The sequence below is a fragment of the Rhinopithecus roxellana genome, chromosome 3 (assembly GCF_007565055.1).
Source record: "Rhinopithecus roxellana isolate Shanxi Qingling chromosome 3, ASM756505v1, whole genome shotgun sequence".
Lineage (NCBI taxonomy): Eukaryota > Metazoa > Chordata > Mammalia > Primates > Cercopithecidae > Rhinopithecus > Rhinopithecus roxellana.
Window position 1 is genome coordinate 171,000,541 of NC_044551.1, and position 24,198 is coordinate 171,024,738.

The 24,198-nt window shown below is 42.9% G+C and overlaps 1 protein-coding gene across 2 annotated transcripts in view; it reads left to right on the forward strand.

Moving 5' to 3' along the window:
• Positions 1-24,198, forward strand: part of UIMC1 (ubiquitin interaction motif containing 1) — a 98,741-nt gene that overhangs the window by 12,144 nt on the left and 62,399 nt on the right. For both annotated transcript variants that reach the window (XM_030927337.1, XM_010386399.2), the window contains exons 2-4: positions 9,484-9,638; positions 17,223-17,307; positions 23,658-23,782. In XM_030927337.1, the coding sequence (XP_030783197.1) occupies positions 9,492-9,638; positions 17,223-17,307; positions 23,658-23,782 (357 nt within the window). In that variant the 5' untranslated portion in view covers positions 9,484-9,491. The remainder of the gene's footprint in view (positions 1-9,483; positions 9,639-17,222; positions 17,308-23,657; positions 23,783-24,198) is intronic.

Here is a 24,198-nt window from a genome sequence, read left to right on the forward strand (position 1 = left end):
GCCGAGGGTGGATCACGAGGTCAGGAGATCGAGACAATCCTGGCTAACGTGGTGAAACCCTGTCTCTGCTAAAAAAATACAACAAAAATTAGCTGGGCATGGTGGTGTGCGCCTGTAGTCCCAGCTAATCAGTAGGCTGAGGCAGGAAAATGGCGTGAACCCGGGAGACAGAGCTTGTAGTGAGCTGAGATTGTGGCACTGCACTTCAGCCTGGGCGACAGAGCAAGACTCTATCTCAAAAAAAAAAAAAAAAGAGAGAGCTTTATTTACTCAAAGTCACCTTTTTTTTTTTTTTTTTTTTTTTTTTTTAATTGAGACAGGGTCTCACTGAGTTGCTGAGGCTCATCTTGAATGCTTGAGTTCAAGTGATCCTTCTGCCTCGGCCCGCCAAAGTGCTGGGATTACAGGCATGCGCCACTATTCCTGGCCAAATCTTGGTAGTTCTACACTCTTTTGGGTCTTTAGTTCCTTTGAGAATTCAATAAAAATTATAAAAATTTTTCCAAGGAAGATACAGAAAAACCCAATTTTACACACAATTTTAGTTAATCCCCTGAAGCCAATCTATAGATTCTTTAAGGGCTTTTGGATTGACAGGTTAAGAGCTCTCGGCTGGCAGTTCTCTAAGTATTAATCTAAGATCTATCTTTTCTTTTGAGATGAGATCTCACTCTTGCCCAGGCTAGAGTGCAGTGGCACCATCATGGCTCAGTGCAGCCTCCACCTCCCTAGGCTCAGGTGATCATTGCACCTCAGCCTCTTAAGAGTAGCTGGGACTATAGGCATGCATCACGACACCTGGCTAATTTTTAAAAGTTTTTGGAGAGACGGGGTCGTTCTTTTTTTTTTTTTTTTTTTTGAGACGGAGTCTCGCTCTGTCGCCCAGGCTGGAGTGCAGTGGCCGGTTCTCAGCTCACTGCAAGCTCCGCCTCCCGGGTTTACGCCATTCTCCTGCCTCAGCCTCCGAGTAGCTGGTACTATAGGCGCCTGCCACCTCGCCCGGCTAGGTTTTTTTTGTATTTTTTAGTAGAGACGGGGTTTCACCGTGTTAGCCAGGATGGTCTCGATCTCCTGACCTCGTGATCCGCCCGTCTCGGCCTCCCAAAGTGCTGGGATTACAAGCTTGAGCCACCGCGCCCGGCCTCTTTTTTTTTTTTTTTTGAGACGGAGTTTCACTCTTGTTGCCCAGGCTGGAATGCAGTAGCACCACCATGCCTGGCTAATTTTGTATTTTTAGTAGAGGTGGGATTTCTCCGTATTGGTCAGGCTGGTCTTGAACTGCCAACCTCAGGTGATTGAGAGGCGGTCTTTCTGTGTTGCCAAGGCTGGTCAGATCTGTCTTCTCAGTTTGCCAGATTTCATATTCTTTCCCCTCAGTTGTCTTTGCTGTTTCTCCCCAAAGAGATTTGTTCTTTGGGTAGTGTTCATTATGATAGTAAAAGACCTGAATCTAAAAAGGTAGAGTAAGGTGAATTGTTAAAACTGAGGACTTGATCAGTCATGATGGCTCGTGCCTGTAATCCTAGCATTTTGGGAGGCCAAGACAGGAGGATCGTTTGAGGCCAGGAGTTCAAGACCAGCCTGGCAACATAGCAAGACCCCCATCTCTTTAAAAAAAAATTCGCTGAGTGTGGTGGTGTACTCTTGTAGTCCTACCTACCTGGGAAGCTGGGGCAGGATTGCTTGAACCTAAGAGTTAGAGGTTGCAGCAAGCTATGATCATATACACTGCACTCAAGCCAAGGCAACAGAGCAAGACCCTATCTCAAAAAACAAAAACATAAATATAAAATCTATTTTTATTAGAAATATGGCAACATTTGTACAAAGTTGTATTTGTGTATTTTCCATTTCTCTTATAGTTTGGAGTTTAGAAAATTCACTTCTTGCAAATTAATATAAAAATTAGCCGGGCGCGGTGGCTCAAGCCTGTAATCCCAGCACTTTGGGAGGCCGAGACGGGCGGATCACGAGGTCAGGAGATCGAGACCATCCTGGCTAACACGGTGAAACCCCGTCTCTACTAAAAAAAAATACAAAAAGCTAGCCGGGCGAGGTGGCGGGCGCCTGTAGTCCCAGCTACTCGGGAGGCTGAGGCAGGAGAATGGCATAAATCCGGAAGGCGGAGCGTGCAGTGAGCTGAGATCCGGCCACTGCACTCCAGCCCGGGCGACAGAGCGAGACTCCGTCTCAAAAAAAAAAAAAAAAAAAAAAAATTAATTTCTTTTAGGAAGTACAAATATGTCATCTTATTTGTGTTTTAATTTGTGTGATGGTAACTTGATAGGTTTTTAGTCTTTTCCTGCTGCTATAACAGAATATCTTAGACTGGGTAATTTATAAACAATGTAATTTTTTTTTTTTTTTTTTTTTTTTTTTTGAGACGGAGTCTTGCTCTGCCACCCAGGCTGGAGTGCAGTGGCCGGCTCTCAGCTCACTGCAAGCTCCGCCTCCCGGGTTCACGCCATTCTCCTGTCTCAGCCTCCCGAGTAGCTGGGACTACAGTCGCCCGGCTAGTTTTTTGTATTTTTTAGTAGAGACGGGGTTTCACCGTATTAGCCAGGATGGTCTCGATCTCCTGACCTCATGATCCGCCCGTCTCGGCCTCCCAAAGTGCTGGGATTACAGGCTTGAGCCACCGCGCCCGGCCATAAACAATGTAATTTTTTTGTTCACAGTTCTGAAGTCTGGTAAATCTAAGATCAAGGTGCCTGATGAGGGCTTGCTCTCTGCTTAAAAGATGGGACCTTCTTGCTGCGTCTTCACATGGCAGAAGGGTAAAAGGGGCAAACAAGCTCTCTTAGGCCTCTCTTATAAGGGCACTAGTCCCTTTCATGAGTGCTGTGTCTTCATGACCTAGTCACTTCCATAGGGCCCCATTTGTTTTTCTGAAACGGAGTCTCGCTCTGTTGCCCACGCTGGAGTGCAGTGGCGCGATCTCCGCTCACTGCAAGGTCCATCCACCTCCCGGGTTCACGCCATTCTTCTGCCCAAGTAGCTGGGACTACAGGCGCCTGCCACCATGCCCGGCTAATATTTTTGTATTTTTAGTAGAGACGGGGTTTCACTGTGTTAGCCAAGATGGTCTCGATCTCCTGACCTTATGATCTGCCTGCCTTGGCCTCCCGAAGTGCTGGGATTACAGGTGTGAGCCACCGCGCCCGGCCCCAGGCCCCATTTCTTACCAACACATTGGGGATTAGATGTCAGCATATGAATTTTGGAGGGACACAAACATTTAGACCATAGTTAATAGTTCATATCCAGTTATCTAGTGAGATGTTATTGCTTTAGTATGAATTTATGTGTACTTAAGTAATAACTAGCTAGTTCTGCATTGCATATGCAGTAAATATTCTGTTACCTATATTTAAATACAAAAGTTAAAAATGTATATTTCTTTCTTTTTTTTTTTTTGAGACAGAGTCTTGGTCTGTTGACTGGCTGGAGTGCAGTGGTATGATCTCGGTTCACTGCAACCTCCATCCCCTGGGTTCAAGCAATCCTCCTGCCTCAGCCTCTCCAGTAGCTGGGACTGCAGGCGTGCACCACCATACCCAGCTAATTTTTGTATTTTTAATAGAGATGGGGTTTCACCATGTTGTCCAGGCTGGTCTCAAACTCTTGTCTTCAGATGATCTTTCACCTTGGCCTCCCAAAGTACTGAGATTACATACTTGAGCCACTGCCCCTGGCTAATTTTTTGATCTTTGTGATTTCTTGTTCTTTAGTCATTAAAAATATGCATTAAGCACAGAAAAAGACGTTTGTGTGTCTAGTTTTATGAAGGGGAATGATTTTGTAAATTGTAAGCATCTGGGTGTATACATTGTTACTATCCCTTAATTTAAAATTTTTTATCCCTTAAGTGTTTTTTTAGAAAAACCTTAATGCTCATATTGTGCAGACTACTTCTGATAATAAGATGTAACAACTCCCTTAGAAGTAATTGAATGGTTTGAGAAGTTTGTAACAAAGTTAAGGTGGCTTTATTTAAATCTGTGATTGAGTCAGTGATTCTCTGCTTTGGCTGTAAAATTAAATTATCTGCGGCTCCCCTTTTTAAAAAATTGAGGTGAAATTCACTTAACAGGCCGGGCGCGGTGGCTCAGCCTGTAATCTCAGTACTTTGGGAGGCCAAGGCAGGTGGATCACGAGGTCAAGAGATCCGTACCATCTTGGCCAACATGGTGAAACCCCATGTCTACTAAAAATACAAAAATTAGTGGGGCGTGGTGGCGCATGCCTGTAGCCCCAGCTACTTGGGAGGCTGAGGCAGGAGAATTGCTTGAACCCGGGAGGTGGAGGCTGTGGTGAACTGAGATGGTGCCACTGCAGCCTGGCAACAGAGTAAGACACTGTCTCAAAAAAAAAAAAAAAAAAAATCACCTAACAAAATCTACCATTTCAATAATTTTAAGTGTATAATTTAGTGGTTTTTAGTAAATTCACAGTGTTGTGTGATTATCACCACTTTCTAATTCCAGAACATTTCTATCACCCCCAAAATAAACCTTGTATCCGTTAAGCAGTCATTGTACATTTTCCCCTACTCCATCTTCTGGTAATCACTAATCTGCTTTCTGCCTGTGGATTTGCTTATTCTAGGTGTTCCATATAAATAGAATCACACAGTATGTGCCTTTTATGTCTGGCTTCTTTCGCTTGGCATGGTTTCAAGTTTCATCCATGTTGTAGCATATATTAATACTTCATTCCTTTTGTTTCCCCATAGTGGCTACACCATTTTACATTTGTATCAGTAATACAATGTACTAGAGTTCCAGTTTCTCCAGCATCCTCACCAACACTAGTTATATTCCATTATTTTTAAAATAGCCAGCCATCAGAGTGGGTATCAAGTGGTATTTCATTGTGGTTTTGATTTGTGTTTCCCTCATGACTAATGATTTGAGTATTTTAAAATATTTTTTTAGATGGGCTTAGTCTGTCACCCAGGCTGGAGTGCTGTGGCATGGATCTTGGTTCACTGCAGCCTTGACACCCTGGGCTCAATTGATCCTCCATCCTCCCACCTAAGCCTCCCAACTAGCTGGGACTACAGGTGCGCCACCACATCTGGCTAAATTTTGTATTTTTTTGTATAGGGTTTTGCCATGTTTTCTGGGCTCGTCTCAGACTCCCGGGCTCAAGTGATCCACCAGTCTCGGCCTCTCAGAGTGTTGGGGTTACAGACTGGGATTATAGCCCACTGTGACTCAAGTGATCCACCCGTCTTGGCCTCTTTGAGTATTGGAATTACAGCCCACTGTGCCGGGCTACTTTTGCATTTGATGTCTTTTTCTTTTTTTTTTCCTTTTGGAAACAGGGCCTTGCTCTGTTGCCCAGGCTGGAGTGCAATGGTGTGATCACAGCTTACTGCAGCAGCCTCAACCTTTTTTTTTTTTTTGAGACGGAGTCTCGCTCTGTCGCCCAGGTTGGAGTGCGGTGGCACAATCTCGGCTCACTGCAAGCTCCGCCTCCCGGGTTCACGCCATTCTCCTGCCTCAGCCTCCCGAGTAGCTGGGACTACAGGTGCCCGCCACCACGCCCGGCTAATTTTTTGTATTTTTCAGTAGAGACGGGGTTTCACCGTGTTAGCCAGGATGGTCTCAATTTCCTGACCTCTTGATCCGCCTGCCTCGGCCTCCCAAAGTGCTGGGATTACAGGCATGAGCCATCGCGCCTGGCCTGCAGCCTCAACCTTCTGGACTTAGGCGATCCCTCCTCCTTAGCCTGCTAAGTAGCTGGGACTGCAGGCATTAGCTACCATGCCTGACTAATTTTTATTTTTATTTTATTATTATTTTTTGAGACAGGGTCTCGCTCTGTCACCCAGGCTGGAGGGCAGTGGTGTGATCTTGGCTCACTGCAACCTCTGCCCCAGGTTCAAGCAATCCTCCTACCTCAGCCTCCTGAATAGCTGGGACTACCTGTGTGCACCACCATGCCCGACTAATTTTTTTTTTATTTTTTTTATTTTTTGGTAGAGATGGGGTTTCACCATGTTGGCCAGGCTGGTCTTGAGCTCCTCACCTCAAGTGATACACCCGCCTCAGCCTCCTAAAGTGCTGGGATTATAGACATGAGCCACTGCGCCTGGCCAGAAATAAAATTTTTAAAATTTCAGTTTTGATTGTTTATGGCTAGCATATAGGAATGGAATTGATTTTTATGTGTTGACTTGTTTCCTGCATTGATACAAGGCAAGATGAACCTTGATGAACTGTTGATTAGTTATAATAGTTTTTTTGTTGTTGTTGTTTTGAGATGGAGTTTCACTCTTGTTGCCCAGGCTGGAGTGCCTGATGGCACGATCTTGGGTCACTGCAACCTCCACCTCCCGGATTCAAGCAGTTCTCCTGCCTCAGCCTCCCAAGTAGCTGGGATTACAGGCACCTGCCACCACACCTGGCTAATTTTTGTTTGTTTGTTTGTTTGTTTGTTTGTTTGTTTGTTTTTGAGACGGAGTCTCGCTCTGTCGCCCGGTCTGGAGTGCAGTGGCCGGATCTCAGCTCACTGCAAGCTCCGCCCCCCGGGTTCCCGCCATTCTCCTGCCTCAGCCTCCCCAGTAGCTGGGACTACAGGCGCGCGCCACCTCGCCCGGTTAGTTTTTTTTTTTGTATTTTTAGTAGAGACGGGGTTTCACTGTGTTAGCCAGGATGGTCTCGATCTCCTGACCTCGTGATCCGCCCGTCTCGGCCTCCCAAAGTGCTGGGATTACAGGCTTGAGCCACCGCGCCCGGCCTTGTTTGTTTTTTTTTGAGACAGAGTCTCGCTCTGTTTCCCAGACTGGAGTGCAGTGGCACCATCTTGGCTCACTGCAAGCTCCGCCTCCCAGGTTCATGCCATTCTCCTGCCTCAGCCTCCTAAGTAGCTGGGACTACAGGCGCCTGCCACCACGCCCGGCTGATTTTTTGTATTTTTAGTAGAGACGAGGTTTCACCGTATTGGCCAGGCTAGTCTCAAACTCCTGACCTCAAGTGATCCGCCCACCTCAGCCTCCCGAAGTGCTGGGATTATAAGTGTGAGTTGCTGCACCTGGCCTGTAATAGTTTTTTAATGTGTTTCTTAGTGTTGTTGTTGTTGTTGTTGTTTTTAAACACAGGTCATGTCGTCTGCAAATCATGATAGTTTTACTTCTTTCCAAGTTGAATATCTTTTATTTCTCTTTGTTTAATTGTTCTGTCTAGAACCCTAAGTATAATGTTCAATGATGAAAGCAGACGTTGTTTTTTTGTGAGACAGAACCTCGCCCTGTTGCCCAGGCTGCAGTGACTGGGACCACAGGCTTGCCACCATTGCTCAGCTAATTGTTTTATTTTTTTTGTAGAGACAGGGTCTTGCTATGTTGATGAGGCTGGTATCTTAACTTGTGGACTCAAGCCATCCTCCTGCCTTGGCCTCCCAAAGTACTGGGATTATAGAGTGAGCTACTGTGCCTAGCCTCTTTTTTTCTTTTTGAGACAGGGTCTTGCTCTGTTGCCCAGTTGCCTAGGCTGAAGTTCATTGACATGATCATAGCTCATGGCAGTTTCAAACACACTCAAGCTATCCTCCTGCCTCAGCCTCTTGAGTAGCTGGGACTGTAGGTGCTCACCACTGTGCCTTGCTAACTTTTTTTTTTTTTTTTGAGATGAAGTCTCACTCTGGCACCCAGGCTAGAGTGCAGTGGCACAATCTCAGCTCACTGCAACCTCCGCCTCCTGAGTTCAAGTGATTCTCCTGCCTCAGCCTCTGGAGTAGCTGGGATTACAGTCACCACACCCAGCTAATTTTTGTATTTTTAATAGAGATGGGGTTTTACCATGTTGGCCAGGCTGGGCTTGAACTCTTGACCTCAGGTGATCAGCCCACCTCTGCCTTCCATCCTGTAGAGACAGGATGCCGTGTCTTGTCTCTACAAAAAAAAAAAAAAAAAAAAAAAAAAAAAGTTGCATAGGATGGTCTCAAATTCCTTGACCTCAAGCGATCCTCCTGCCTTGGCCTCCCAAAGTGTTGGGATTATAGGGGTGAGCCACTGTACCCAGCTGAAAGGAAACTTTCTTGTCTTGCTCCTTGTTGAAAGGAGAAAGCATTTAGTCTTTTACCTTTAAATATGACGTTAGCTTATTAGTTATGGGATTTTTGTAGATGTCCTTTATCAGGTTGAGGCATTTGGTATTTAAAAAATCTTGACCTCGGTAACATAGTGAGATCCTATCTTATAAGGAATAAAAAGTAAATTAGCCAGGTATGCTGGCACACACCTGTGGCCCCAGCTGCACAGGAAGCTGAGGTGGGAGGGTTTCTTGAGCCAAGGAGGACGAGGCTGTGGTGAGCTACGATCATGCACTCTAGCCTGGCCAACAGAGCGAGACCTTGTCTCAAAAAAGAAGAAGAACTTGTAAGTAAATTATAATATGTAGTCAAGAAAAGCAGTTATCTAAATTGATGTTTAAAGAACTAGGATACATTTCTATATTATTGATACTGAAATTTCACCATGGAGAATGAGGTTTGTATATTTATATAGTTTTTTTTTTTTTTTTTTTTTTTTTTGAGACAGAATTTCCCTCTTGTCGCCCAGGCTGGAATGCAGTGGCGTGATCTTTGCTCACTGCAGCCTCTGCTTCCTGGGTTCAAGTGATTCTCCTGCCTCAGTCTCCTTAGTAGAGTAGCTGGAATTACAGGCACGCGCTATCATGCCCGGCCAATTTTTGTATTTTTAGTAGAGACACGGTTTCCCCATGTTGGCCAGGCTGGTCTCTAACTCCTCATGTCAAATGATCCACCTGCCTCAGCTTCCCAAAGTGCTGGGATTACAGGCGTGAGCCACTGTGCCTGGTCTGTGTTTCCCTCTATAGAAAAAAACGTTTTTTCCCTATATTTTTCTAAAAAAAATTCCTCTATATTTTTAATAAGTAGTAGACTAGTTAAGAAATCCAGTTTTGCTTCTGTCAGATAGGGTTATCTTTTCCTTTTACAAGATTAAATTGAGGCTGGGCACGGTGGCTCACTCCTGTAACCCCAACACTTTGGGAGGCCAAGGCGGGCAGATCACCTGAGGTCAGGAGTTCTATACCAGCCTGACCAACATGGTGAAACCCTGTCTCTACAAAAATACAAAAATTAGGCTGGGTGTAGTGGCTCAATTCCATAATCCCAGCACTATGGGAGGCTGAGGCGGTGGATCACCTGAGGTCAGGAGTTTGAGACCAGCCTGGCCAACATAGTGAAACCCTGTCTGTACTAAAAATACAAAAATTAACCGGTGTGGTGGCATGTGCCTGTAGTCCCAGCTACTCGGGAGGCTGAGGCAGGAGGATTGCTTGAACCTGGGAGGCAGCGGTTGCAGTGAGCCAAGATCGTGCCACTGCACTCCAGCCTGGGCAACAAAGCGATACTGTCACAAATAAAAGACTAAGTTGAATAGCTTCTAGAAAACTTTACGTAAATTATGATCTTTTTATTCTAGACAAAATTATTGTCCTTTTATTCTAGGTAAAAGGATGCCACGGAGAAAGAAAAAAGTTAAAGAAGTCTCCGAATCTCGGAACCTGGAGAAGAAGGATGTGGAAACTACCAGTTCTTTCAGTGTGAAGAGGAAGCGTAGACTTGAGGATGCATTCATTGTGATATCCGATAGTGATGGAGAGGTAAGTAAAGTAGAGCTGAAAAGTAGAGCTGTAGCTCTCAAATATACTTCTTTACCCATGGGAATTTGTTTCGTGACTGACCTCACCTTAATGCCAGCTCACCAAAACCATGAAATTTTTACTCAACTTTGTTTTAATTTGTAAATGGAGTTAAGAATTACTTAAGGGGCCGGGCGCGGTGGCTCAAGTCTGTAATCCCAGCACTTTGGGAGGCCGAGACGGGTGGATCACAAGGTCAGGAGATCGAGACCATCCTGGCTAACATGGTGAAACCCCGTCTCTACTAAAAAACATACAAAAAACTAGCCGGGTGAGGTGGCGGGCGCCTGTAGTCCCAGCTACTGGGGAGGCTGAGGCAGGAGAATGGCTTAAACCTGGGAGGCGGAGCTTGCAGTGAGCTGGGATCAGGCCACTGCACTCCAGCCTGGGTGACAGAGCAAGACTCCGTCTCAAAAAAAAAAAAAAAAAAAAAAAAAGAATTACTTAAGGAAGTAATCCTGTTGCTTAGTTGAGGATGGATCATAGTTCTTCAGTTTTGTGATACAGTAATCCAAAGTGGCATTTTGGAACTATTTGAATAATCTAAATCAATTGAAAATCTTAGTTTTGATGTGTCTAGAAAGTGAGAGGAAAAACGTGAATGTTTTTAAATCTTTTGATATGTTCTAGATATAATAGCACCTAGTCACCTATAGCTGTTTAAAAATAACTGAAATTAAAAATCAACTTCTTTGTTACACTAGTCACATTTCAAGTGATTAAAGACACATAAGGCTAGTGTCAATTGTATTAGACAGCAGAGCTCTACGACATTTTTAGCATTTTAGAAAGCTTTATTTTCCAGAATAAAGATTGAAGATTGTAACCTTTTTCCTTTATCCTGTATTTCCATTTGTTTATTGGAGTTTTCTATCTGCCTTCAGGTCTCATCTCAAAGGCAGTGAATTAACTCATTGTTTTTTCCTTCAGATGTTCTTATCTTTCTCCTGTACTTTTTTTTTTTTTTTCTGGAGCCAGGTTCTCCCTCTGTCACGTAGGCTGGAGTTTGGTGTTAGTTCAGCTCACTCCAGCTTCCTTCTCCTGGTCCCACCTCAGCCTCCATGTAGCTGGAACTACAGGTGCAAGCCATTACTCCTGGCTAATTTTTGTATTTTTTTTGTAGAGATGGGGTTTCGCCATGTTGCCCAGGATGGTATCGAACTCCCAGCCTCAAGCAATCCTGCCTCGGCCTCCTGAAGTGCTGGGGTTACAGATGTGAGCCACTGCATCTGGCCAAAAAATGACATATTTTTGGTTAGCAAGATTGAGCATTTCTTTATATCTTTATTGGTTTTTAAAAAATGTTTCTTGGCTGGGTGTGGCAGCTCATGCCTATAATCCCAGCACTTTGGGAGGCTGAGGCGAGCGGATCACAAAGTCAGGAGATTGAGACCATCCTGGCTAACATGGTCAAACCCCGTCTCTACTAAAAATACCAAAAACTAGCCGGGTGTGGTGAAACGTGCCTGTAGTCCCAGCCACTCAGGAGGCTGAGGCAGGAATCGCTTGAATCCCGGAGGCGGAGGTTGCAGTGAGCTGAGATCGCGCCACTGCCCTCCAGCCTGGGTGACAGAGGGAGACTCCGTCTCAAAAACAAAACAGAACAAAAAAAACCCACGTTCCTTATAGTTTAGTTTTTAATTAGGACTTTGGTCTACATAGTTCATCTTAAAGGCATAAAAGTATAGAGAAGAAAACAAGGGCTAGGTACATCCCTGGTGACTCATGCCTATAATCCCAGTGCTTCGGGAAGCTGAGACGGGAGGATTGCTTGAGGCTAGGCGTTTGAGACCAGCCTGAGCAACACAGAAAGACCCTGTCTCTACAAAAAGTACAAAACTTAGCTGGGCATGGTGGCATGCACCTGTAATCCCAGATACTTGGGAAGCTGAGGCAGGTGGGAGAATTGCTTGAGCCTAGGAGTTCAAGGAATTTGAGACGGCAATGAGCTATGATTGTACCATTGCACTCCATCTGAAAAAGAAAACAAAACAATTGTACTACTTGGATATCATCTTAATATTAACAAAAATAAAAATATGAAATACACAAATAGATACGGATATGTTAAAAAAGTTGTCTACATAGATGTTTAAAAAAAAAAAAAAACCAAGGCATACCAAGGCATAACAAAACAGTTTAGAAAGGTAATGAAATGAAAATGTATACTACAGACATTTAACCATAAGAAATAATTTCTTTTTCATTTTTAAAATAATTTCTTGATGTCATCCGTGTGATCCGAAGGCAGTAATTTCTTCCATGTCCTTGGAAAAAATTTTTATGCATACAGTATCAGTAGAGATTTTTACAGGAAACGAATCATGCTGTAGAAACTGTTTTGCTTTTTTTCCACTTAATGTCTATGTTAGGTCCTCCAGAGACATAGAACCAATAGGGGCCGGGCGCGGTGGCTCAAGCCTGTAATCCCAGCACTTTGGGAGGCCGAGACGGGCGAATCACGAGGTCAGGAGATCGAGACCATCCTGGCTAACACGGTGAAACCCCGTCTCTACTAAAAATACAAAAACTAGCTGGGCGAGGTGGCGGGCGCCTGTAGTCCCAGCTACTCGGGAGGCTGAGGCAGGAGAATGGCGTAAACCCGGGAGGCGGAGCTTGCAGTGAGCTGAGATCTGGCCACCGCACTCCAGTCCGGGCGACAGAGCGAGACTCCGCCTCAAAAAAAAAAAAAAAAACAAAAACAAGAACCAATAGGATGGGCAGATGGATGGATGGATGGATGGATGGATGCATGCATGGATGGACGGACGGATGGATGGACGGACGGACGGATGGAATTAGGGGAATTGGCTCATGTAATTATGGGGGATGAAGAGTCCCCACAATAGGCTGTTTGCAAGCTGGATACCCTGGGATGCCAGTAGTATGGCTCAGTGCAAGTCTGAAGGCCTGAGAACAAGGGGTAAGGGGTGCTGAGTGTAAGGCCTGAAATCCAAGGCCTGGAGAGCCTGGAGTTCTGATGTCCAAGGGTAGGAGAAGAATAATGTGTCCCAGCTCCAGGAGAGAGACACATTTGCCTTTCCTATGTTTTTATTCTATTTAGCCCCCCAGCGAGTTGGGTGGTGTTCACCCACATTGAGAGCAGATCTTCCCCACTTAGTCACTGAGACTCACACTCCAATCTCCTCTGCAAACACCCGCACAGACATGCCAGAAAATAATACTTTACTAGTTCTCTGGGTATTTCTTACTCCAGTCAAACTGATACCTAAAATTAACTATTACGGTATTTCCTGGAGACCTTTCTATAGCAGCACATATGTATGTCATATGTCATATATGTTATACATACAGAAATGTGCATAAAATATAAATGCATAGTTTTAAAAATTAATGTGAACACTTGTAGTTACCACCTGAGAATCCCTCTTCACTTAGTGTATCCCTCCCCAAATGCGTTCTTTTCCACCTTTCTTTTGTTTTTTTTTGAGATGGAGTCTTGCTCTGTTGCCCAGGCTGCAGTGTAGTGGCGCGATCTCAGCTCACTGCAACCTCCACCTCCCAGGCTCAAGCAATTCTCCTGCCTCGGCCTCCTGAGTAGCTGGGATTACAGGCATGCGCCACCACACCTCACTAATTTTTGTATTTTTAGTAGAGACAGGGTTTCACCATGTTGGCCAGGCTGGTCTCAAACTCCTGACCTCAGGTGATCCATCCGCCTTGGCCTCCCGAAGTGCTGGGATTACAGGCGTGAACCACCTCACCCAGCTCTTTTCTACCTTTCTGAAGGTAACCACTGTTTATTTTATTTTCCCATGTTTCTCCTTACAGTTTTACCACATTTACGTGTATCCCTAAACAGCATACATATATTTTGAAAAACTAAGTACTGATAATTAGACACTTCTACCAGTATTTTCCAGTAATCTCTCAATTGCCCAGATACTTGAAATTTTCCCTTTACCATAAACTAAAATCTTATTTATAAATAGGTGTGTCTCTGGATTTTTTTCTTCTGTTAATCTGTCACATACTTTTATAATTGTTCAGTTGATTGTCTTGGGTATTTTAGGTAGGCATTTATCTCTGCTGATAACGACCATTTTTTTCTCTTTCTTTCTAGCACTTATACCTTTTTCTGTTTTGTTTTCATTTCTTTGGCTGTGGCTTCCAGAATAATGTTGATTGCTACTAGCAATAGAGCACATCTTTTATTTCTGATGTTTTGCTATTTGTTTCATATTTCTGTTTTTATGTTAAGGAACTATCCTTTAATTGCTTATTTACTAGTAGTAGTTTTAGGAATTATGTTTAATCAAATGCCCTTTATTTAGCAAGATGATGGAGTAGTTTTTCTCCTTTCATCAACTAATATTATATATTGGATTAGTATTTCCTAATGTTGGAATATCTTTGCATTTCTGGAATAAATCATGCTTGGTCATGATGTGTTATGTTAATATAATATTGATTTTTTTCCTCAATATATTAGTTAGGAGTTTTGCATCTGTACTCCTATTGCCATTGGCTTTATAAAGTTTTTTTTTGGGGGGGGGCTATGGCCTTCATCAGATGTTAGTATTAGGGTTATGGTATAAAAGAGAAGGAAAGATTATTGTTTTTATCTGTGTCCTACCACAATTTAAATAGTATAGGAATTATTTGTTTTATAGGGTTTCCTAAAAATCTCCCATAAAACTGGGCTACCAACTGATTTTTTTTTTTTTTTTTCTTGAGATGGAGTCTCGCTCTGTCGCCCAGGCTGGAGTGCAGTGGCATGATCTCTGCTCACTGCAAACTCCACCTCCTGGGTTCACGCCATTCTCCTGCCTCAGCCTCCTGAGTAGCTGGGACAACAGGCGCCCATCACCACGCCTGGCTAATTTTTTTTTTATTTTTAGTAGAGATGGCGTTTCACCATGTTAGCCAGGATGGTCTTGATCTCCTGACCTCGTGATCCGCCCGCCTCAGCCTCCCAGAGTGCTGGGATTACAGGCGTGAGCCACTGCGCCCGGCCTACTAACTGATTTTTAATATGTATTTCATATTGTTGTAGTGTCTTGGTATTGTTGTATATGAAAAAAAGTCTTTTTTTCTGCTTTAGAATAGAAAAAAGCAGTTGGAATCATCTTAGGAACACATTTGTTTGTTTTTTGTTTTGTTATTTATTTTTATTTTTTTAATATGTATTTTTTTGAGATGGAGTCTTGCTTTGTTGCCCAAGCTGGAGTGCAATGGCATGATAGCCTCTTGGTTCAAGTGATTCTGCCTGCCTCAGCCTGCGGAGTAACTGGGATTAAAGGTGCCTGCCACCATGCCTGCGTAATTTTTGTATTTTTAGTAGAGAGGGGGTTTTACCATGTTGGCCAGGCTGGTCTCGAACTCCTGACCTCAGGTGATCTGCCCACCTTGGCCTTCTAAAGTGGTGGGATTACAGGCGTGAGCCACTGCACCTGGCCTTTGTTTTTGTTTGGGTTTTTTTTGTTTTTTTTAAGACGGAGTCTTGCTTTGTTATCCAGGCTGGAGTGCAGTGGCACAGTGACATGATCTTGGCTCACTGCAGTCTCCATTAATAGTATGTACTCTATATGATTTCAGTCATTTTTAAACTTAGTCAAACTTGTTTTGTGGTCCAGCATATTCTATGTGTACTAGAGAAGAATGCACATTTTGGATAGTGATTTTTGTAAATGTCAGTCTGATAAAGTTTGATGATAGTGTTGTTCAAATCTACTTTATATTTATTGGTTTTCTGTCTATTCTACAAATATTTTGAGGAGGCTTTTGAAGTCTTTGACCATAGTTGTGAATTTGTCTTATTTCTCTCTCTTTTTTTTTTGAGACAGTCTTACTCTGTTGCCTTAGGCTATAGTGCAGTGGTGCGATCTTGGCTCATTGCAACCTCTGCCTCCTGGGTTCAAGTGATTCTCATGCCTCAGCCTCCTGAGTAGCTGGGATTACAGGCATATGCCACCACGCCTGGCTAATTTTTGTATTTTTAGTAGAGATTGGGTTTCACCATGTTAGCCAGGCTGGTCTCGAACTTCTGACCTCAGGTAATCCGCCCACCTGGGCCTCCCAAAGTGCTGAGATTATAGGTGTGAGCCACTGCACCTGGCCCACAGTTAATTTTAGAACATTTTCCACCCTCCATGGCCACTGCCCTCGCCAACCTCACACCACACTATACTCTGCCAGTCTCCATGGCCCAGTAGCAGCGGCCTAGAACATTTTCATTACCCCCCAGAAAAAAACCCATTTTCATTAGCAGTTACTCTCCATTTTCCCCTAAACCCCTAGCCCTTGACAACCGCTAATCCACTTTCTATATGGATTTGCCCATTCTGGGCATGTCTTATAAATGGAATTATATGATATATGTGGCCTTTTGTCTGGCTTCTTTCAATTATGTATTTTCAAGGTACATTCATTTTGTGGTGTATATCAGTACCTAATTTCTTTTTTTTCCACAATGGTGGCACTGTTTTATATTCCCACCAACAGTGTGCTAGGGTTCCAGTTTTTCTAATCCTTGCCAATGCTTATTTTCTGATTTGAAACAGAAATTATTTTAATTATCCTAGTGGGTGTGAAGTGATACCTTATTGTAATTTTGATTTGTATTTCCCTGATGACTAATGATGTTGGGCATCTTTTCATGTACTTCTTGGACATTTCTGTATCTTCATTTTCAGAGAAATTCTGTTCAAACGCTTTGCCCAGTTTTATTTTTATTTATTTATTTTTAGAGATGGGATGTTGCTTTGTCTCCCAGGCTGGAATACAGTGGTGTGATCTTAGCTTGCTGCAGCCTGGAAGTCCTGGGTTCAAGTGATCCATCTGCTCCAGCCTCCTAAATAGCTAGGACCATGCCTGGCTAATTAAAAAAAAAAAAAATTTTTTTTTTATTTAAAAAGAATTTTTTTGGGGAAGGGGTAAGGACAGGATATCTCTACATTCCCCAGGCTGGTTTTGAACTGGCCTCAAGTGATTCTCCCACTTCAGCCTCCCAAAGTGTTGGGATTACAGGCATGAGCCACTGTGCCTGGCCTTTTATTTCTTTCTCTATTTTATTTTTTGTTTTCTTGATTATTTTGTTTGTGTATCTTATTAAATTTTAGGGTGGGATGTAGGGTTGGTGTATTTGGTTCGCTTTTGCTTCTATGGGCTTTTTCATTTACCCTCTTTTTCCTTTACTATCCAGTGTCGAAAGAGTGATTTAAAATAAATGAATAAACACTGAGTTTAAACATTATTGTTGTTTTTTTAAATCTTCAGTCAAGCTACTCTGATCTCAGGTGATGCTTACTGGTATTTTAGAGATAGACTAGTTTTTGTGTGACTGTTTATATGACAGATAATAATGCCAATATATCACACGTTTTTGTTTTTAATGGTTTTTATTGGTTCTAGATCTTATGTTTTCCTTTTTGTACTGAAAAGGATCTTCTAATGTTTTATGTGCATATTTATAACAATTGTCAATTCCTCAGAGGCCTCTCTTAGCCATAGAGGAGGTAGAAGAGAGAGAAGTTACTACTTTTAGTGGTAGCCACACTGATCATATTTCTTGTTTTGCAACAGGAACCAAAGGAGGAAAATGGATTGCAGAAAATGAAGACAAAACAGTCGAATAGAGCAAAGTGTTTGGCCAAAAGAAAAATTGCACGTATGTTTTCATTTTTGTTGAGAATGGTTTGGGAATTGTAATAGTCATAGAACTGATACATTTTGGGCTAGTTGATTATCTTGCATTCTTAGCTCTCTGATAGATTCAAGAAAAGTTGTGAATTCATCAGTTTTTGTTGCTGTTGTTGTAAGGATTGGAAGAATAACTTTTTTCAGTTTCCTGTATCTTAAGTGGAATCCAGAAGTGGTCATTCTGAATCTTTAAAAAAATTTTTTTTAATTTATTATTTTTTTAGAGACAGGATCTCACTCTGTCGCCCAGGCTTGGGTGTTAGGGGTATGGTATGATCATAGTTCACTGCAGCCTTGAACTCATTGGCTCAAGTGATTCTCCTGTCTCAGCTTCCCAAGTATGCCCCACAACGCCTGGCTAATTTTAATTTTTTTTCTTACACAGGGTCCTGCTGTGTTGTCCAGGCTCATCTCAAACTCCTGGCCTCAAGCAGTCCTCCAGTTTGGGCCTCCCAGTGTTGGGATTACAGGCGCCAGCCACCAGTTAGCCCCCCCATTCTGAATCTTACTGAGCAGCAAAATCTGTTTTTATGATTTCTTTTTTTTTTGAGATGGAGTCGTGCTCTGTCGCCCAGGCTGAGTGCACTGGTGTGATCTTGGCTCACTGCAACCTCTGCCTCCAGGGTTCATACGATTCTCCCACCTCAGCCTCCTGAGTAGCTGGGCCTATAGGCACACGTCACTATACCCTGCTAATGTTTGCCAGGCTAGTCTCCAGCTCCTGACCTCAAGCGATCCACCCGCCTCAGCCTCCCAAACTGTTGGGATTATAGGCATGAGCCACCACGCCTGGCCAGAACAGAAGTTTTAAACTTTGACGTGGTCCATTTTTTTCTCTTTCATGGTTTTTTTCTTTCTGTGTCCTAAGAAATCTTTGACTGCACTAAGGTTATGAAGATTTCCACCTATTTTCTTCTGGAAATTTTATAGTTTTAGCTTTAGCATTTAGATTTCTAATCCATTTTGAGTTTTTGTATATGGTGCAAGGTAAGAGTTAAGGTTCATTTTTTTTCCATATGGGTATCCAATCATTCTTGTACCATTTGTTGAAAAGACTGTCCTTTCCTTGTGTTGAAAACCAGTGCATGGGTCTATTTCTGAATTTTCTGTTCTTTTCCATTTATTTATGTTTGTCATTATGCCATACCACACTGTCTTCATTACTGTAGCTTTATAATATCTTAAAATCAGGTAGTATAATTCTTCCAACTTTATTTTAAAAATTGTTTTAATTTGGGTCCTTTGCATTCCTGTAAAATTTAATTTTATTATTTGTTTATTATTATTATTTTTTGAGACAGGGTCCCACTCTGTCACCCAGGCTGGAATATAGTGGTATGGGTGCAGCACACTGTAGTCTCAACTTCCTAGGCTCAAGTGGTCTTCCAGCCTTAGCCTCCTGAGTAGCTGGGACTAACAGGCATGCATCACCATACCCAGCTAACTTTTTTTTTTCTTTCTTTTTGAGACAGGGTCTCCCTCTGTTGCCCAGGTTGGAATGCAGTGGCTCACTACAACCTCTGCCTCCTGGGCTCAAGCGATCCTCCCACCTCAGCCTCCCAAGTGGCTAGGACCACAGGTGTATACCACCACACCCAGCTAGTTTTTTATTATTTGTCGAGATAAGATCTCACTATGTTGCCCAGGCTGGTCTCGAACTGCTGGGCTCAAGTGATTCTCCCACCTCTGCCTCCTGAGTAGCTGGGACTATAGGTGTGCATCACCACACCCAACTATTTTTTAAAATTTATTTTCTTCTTTTCTTTTCTTTTCTTTTCTTTTTTCTTTCAACAGGGTCTCGCTTTGTCACCTATGCTGGAATGCATTGGTGTGATCTTGGCTCACTGCAGCCTCAGCCACCTGGACTTGAGCAATTATAGGCGTGACCCACTGCACCGGCCCTCTTTTTCATTGTTATTCTCCTGAGGTGCCTTTTTAGACTATTTTTCCCTCTAACCACTGCCTTCCTCATGATATTTTAATACCATAGATATGCTATGTATTCTGTTTATGTACTGATTGTATGTCTGTGTTTTATACATAAGATTTTTTTTTTTTGACCTCCAAGAACCAATTTTTGTCCACTTGGGAATGGTATCACTCTTGTTGAGAATGCGTGATAGAAGTTGCCAGACTTGGCCTTGCGCAGTGGCTCATGCCTGTGATCCCAGCACTTTGGGAGGCCGAGACAGGAGGATCACCTGAGGTCAGGAGTTTGAGACCAGGCTGGCCAACATGGTGAAACCTCGTCTCTACTAAACATACAAAAATTAGCCAGGCCTGGTGGTGGGCACCTATAATCCCAGCTACTCAGGAGGCTGAGGCAGGAGAATCACTTGTACCTGGGAGGCGGAGGTTGCAGTGAGCCGAGATCACGCCACTGCACTCCAGCCTGGGCGACAGAGAGAGACGCCATGGAAGAAAAAAAAAAAAAAGGTTGCCAGACTTACTGGTATAAAATCATTCATAGTATTCCCTTATTTACTCTTTTAATGACTGTAGAATTTGTAATCTTGTTTCCCCTTTTATTCTTGGTATTGTTAATTGGTGTTGTGTTTTTGTTCTTGAGCAGTTTAGTTAGAGGTTTATGCATTTTAATTTTTAAATTTTTTAAATTTTTTGAGATGGAGTGTTGTTCTGTCGCCCAGGTTGGAGTGCAGTTGCGCGATCCTGGCTCACTGCAACCTCCGCCTCCCGGGTTCAAGTGATTCTCCTACGTCAAACTCCCAAGTAGCTGGGATTACAGGCGCCCACCACCACGCCTGGCTAATCTTTGTATTTTTAGTAGAGACGAGGTTTCACCATGTTGGCCAGGCTGGTTTCAAACTCCTGACCTCGGGTAATCTGCCCGGCTTGGCCTTCGAAAGTGCTGGGATTACAGGCATGAGCCTCTGCTTCTGGCTGAGGTTTATGCATTTTATTGACCTTTTCGTAGAATTGATTTTTTTTTTTTTAAATTAATTAATTTATTTTTTGAGACGGAGTCTCGCTCTATCGCCCAGGCTGGAGTGCAGTGGCCGGATCTCAGCTCACTGCAAGCTCCGCCTCCCGGGTTCACGCCATTCTCCTGCCTCAGCCTCCCGAGTAGCTGGGACTACAGGCGCCCGCCACCTCGCCCGGCTAGTTTTTGTATTTTTTAGTAGAGACAGGGTTTCACAGTGTTAGCCAGGATGGTCTCGATCTCCTGACCTCGTGATCCGCCCGTCTCGGCCTCCCAAAGTGCTGGGATTACAGGCTTGAGCCACCGCGCCCGGCCTTTTTTTTTTTTTTCTTGAGATGGAGTCTCTCTGTCCCCCAGGCTGGAGTGCAGTGGTGCATCTCAGCTCACTGCAAGCTCCGCCTCCCGGGTTCACGCCATTCTCCTGCCTCAGCCTGGCGAGTAGCTGGGACTACAGGTGCTTGCCACCGTGCCTGGCTGATTTTTTTGTGTCTTTTTAGTTGAGATGGGGTTTCACTGTGTTAGCCAGGATGGTCTCGATCTCATGACCTCGTGATCCACCCGCCTCGGCCTCCCAAAGTGCTGGGATTACAGGCATGAGCTGCTGCGCCCGGCCAGAATTAATTTTTTGTTTAATTTTTTCTGTGTTGTATGCCCATCTTTCATTTTATTGATTTCTTTCTGTTCTTTATTTTTTTTTCTTTCCACTTACTTGGGTTAATTTTACTCTTTATATTCTAGCATTTTAAGATGGGAAACTCGGATTACTGATTTTAAAATTTTGCCTTAAACGAGCATGGAAAACTATAAATTTCCCTATAAATGTGGCTTTTGTTGCTTCCTACAGATTCTGATGTTTTCATTTTCATTAAGGTCATTTCAAATTCAGTTGAGTGCATTTTTTATGTTTGAATTCAATTTTAGTGATCCTCTGTACTTGTTGATTTCATATTACTAAAACATGTTTAAGATTTGTGTGATTCCATAAGTCAAAGTTATACAAAAAGATATAGTCAAAGAAGTGTCCTTTCCTCAACCTTGTGCCCTTCACTCTGTTCTCAACCACTGGTAGGTGATCATTTGCATTAGTTTCTGGTTTATCTTTCTTTCTTTTTTTTTTTTTTTGTGAGACCAGAGAGTCTCTGTGTCACTCAGGCTAGAGTGCAGTAGTGTGATCTTGGCTTGCCTCCTGGGTTCAAGGGATTCTCCTGTCTCAGTCTCCAGAGTAGCTGGGACTACAAGCGCACGCCACTATGCCCGGCTAATTTTTGTATTTTTAGCAGAGACAGGCTTTCGCCATGTTGTCCAGGCTGGTCTCGAACCCCTGACCTCAGGTGATTTGCGTGCTGCAATCTCCCAAAGTGCTGGGATTACAGGCGTGAGCCACCATGCGCAGCCTATTTCTGGTTTGTCTTTCTTATGTGACACTGTACAAATAAATAGGTGTGTGTGCATTTTCTTATTTCTCCTTCCTTATGTGAAAGGTGGCATATTATCCATAAATTCTTTTGTACTTTATTTTTTACTTAATAACATATCCTTGAAATAACTTTATTCCCAGTCCATAGATATATTCCTTGTTCTTTTTTATAACTGTATGTATGTGTACTACAGTTTATGGTTATTAAATAGATTCCAGTGTTTGGCAAATTTGAACATTGCTGCAATGATACACTCCTTTTAATTAGAAGTGTATCTTTAGGGTAAGTTGCTAGAAGTGAGATTGCTAGGTCAAAGGGTAACTTTATGTAGTTTGTTAGACATTACCAAATCCCCCTCCATAAACAACATCCAAAATGGTGATATTCTAATTCTGTCATTTCTTTTACGTTTTTTTAACTGTAATAATTTCTATAAAGAGGAGCTTTTAATCTGCTTGGTTACCTAGTAGTATAACTTGTGTAGACAAAGTAGGGTAAAAGCAATTCTATTATTTTATTTATCAGTTTTCGTTTTTTTTTTTTTTTTTGAGACAGTCTCGCTTTATCACCCAGGCTGGAGTGCAGTGGCATGATCTCGGCTCACTGCAAGCTCCGCCTCCTGGGTTCAAGCCATTCTCCTGCCTCAGCCTCCCGAGTAGCTGGGACTACAGGTGCCTGCCACCACGCCCGGCTAATTTTTTGTGTTTTTAGTAGAGACAGGGTTTCACCATGTTAGCCAGGATGGTCTCAATCTCATGACCTCGTGATCCGCCCGCCTCGGCCTCCCAAAGTGCTGGGATTACAGGCGTGAGCCACCATGCCTTATCAGTTTTCTAATAGTTGATTCACTAACATTCTTCAACAGTGACTGGTTAGTCAAGGTCTTTTAAAAAAAAATTAGTATGAACTTACAGGTTTTTGTTTTTTGTTTTTTATTGAGATGGAGTCTTGCTTTTGTCACCTAGGGTGGAGTGCAATGGCACGATTTCGGCTCACTGCAACCTCCGCCTCCCGGGTTCAGGTGATTCACCTTCTTCAGCTTCCCAAGTAGCTGGGACTACAGGTGCCCACCACCACGCCTGGCTAATTTTTGTATTTTTAGTAGAGATGAGGTTTCACCATGTTGTCCATGATGATCTCGAACTCCCGACCTCACATGATCCTCCCACCTTGGCCTCCCACCGTCCTGGGATTGCAGGCATGAGCCACCACACCTGGCCTGAACTTACAGCTGTAAATATATTTGATGTAGTTGAATGCATTGCATTCATTATCTTTATTGATGCTCCAGTTTTATTTTTGGCCAGTGAGGAGTTTGTTTAATTGGCTCCTAAGTTCTTTCCATATGACTCTAGTAGTGTCTAATAGATTCCTTGCTTACATCTGTGACAAATATTCTAGCTCATCTTGTTCATTTCATGCTTTGGACTTGGGGCCACCCATTTCTTCAGTGTACCCCAGTTCCTTTTAAATGGAAAGTGGTGTCTGGAGACCACATTCTTATCACTAGGGATGTTCTTTTCTACTGGGTAAATCAGAGGATTCTGAGTACTAAAATTATTCTGGCTAAATGTTGAGCATAAAGCATTGTGATATTTAGTAAAAAGCTCTAGAGTGGGGATTAATTCCTCTGTTTATTCATTGAGCAAATATTTATTACGTACCCTATGCCCAGCACTTTTTTATGTGCTGGAGGTATAACAGTGAACAGTGTAGGTAAAAACGCTGCCTTCATGGGAGCTTACAGCCTAGTTAATCCAGGATTCTTGTTGTAACGGCTGCTAATTATCTTGACCAACACCTTACCTTTTGGGGTTTTCTTTCTTTATAAGATTATAAAATTGTACTAAGTGGTCTTGTAATGTCTTCAGTTGAAAAGTTTAATAATTCTCTTTCTTGCCTCCATGCTTATTCAATGTTTGTGGTGTCCCTCCCTCTCTTTTCCCTATCCTCTTACAGAGATGACAGAAGAAGAACAGTTTGCTCTGGCTCTCAAAATGAGTGAGCAGGAAGCTAGGGAGGTGAACAGCCAGGAGGAGGAAGAACAGGAGCTCTTGAGGAAAGCCATTGCTGAAAGCCTGAATGTAAATATGCCATGTTGCAAAAGTTTGTGGAGATTGATCAGCAATATTTTAGACTTCTGTGGTGTCGTAGTTGCATTAGGAACTAGCTGTAGTCATTTATAGGGTTTTCACCTAACAGAAATTCCCATAGTAATTTTTTAAAGTCTGTGTTGAATTGTTGGTTAACCCAATTTGAAGTGTTTTGTTAATTCTATATGAAAGAGTTTTCTACTACCCCATGGATTTTTCAGTTCATGGTTAAAAAGAATTATCATAAGTTGACAGCTTCTGAAAAGACTTACTGAATACCAGGAACCCAAAAGGCAGCAAGATAAGATGCGAACTTCTCCTGTTTTGTGGGAGAGCAAAGGGAATGAGAACTAGAGGTGGGTTATGGGAAGAAAGAATGGGCAGTTTTTAAAAAATAATCAAATAAA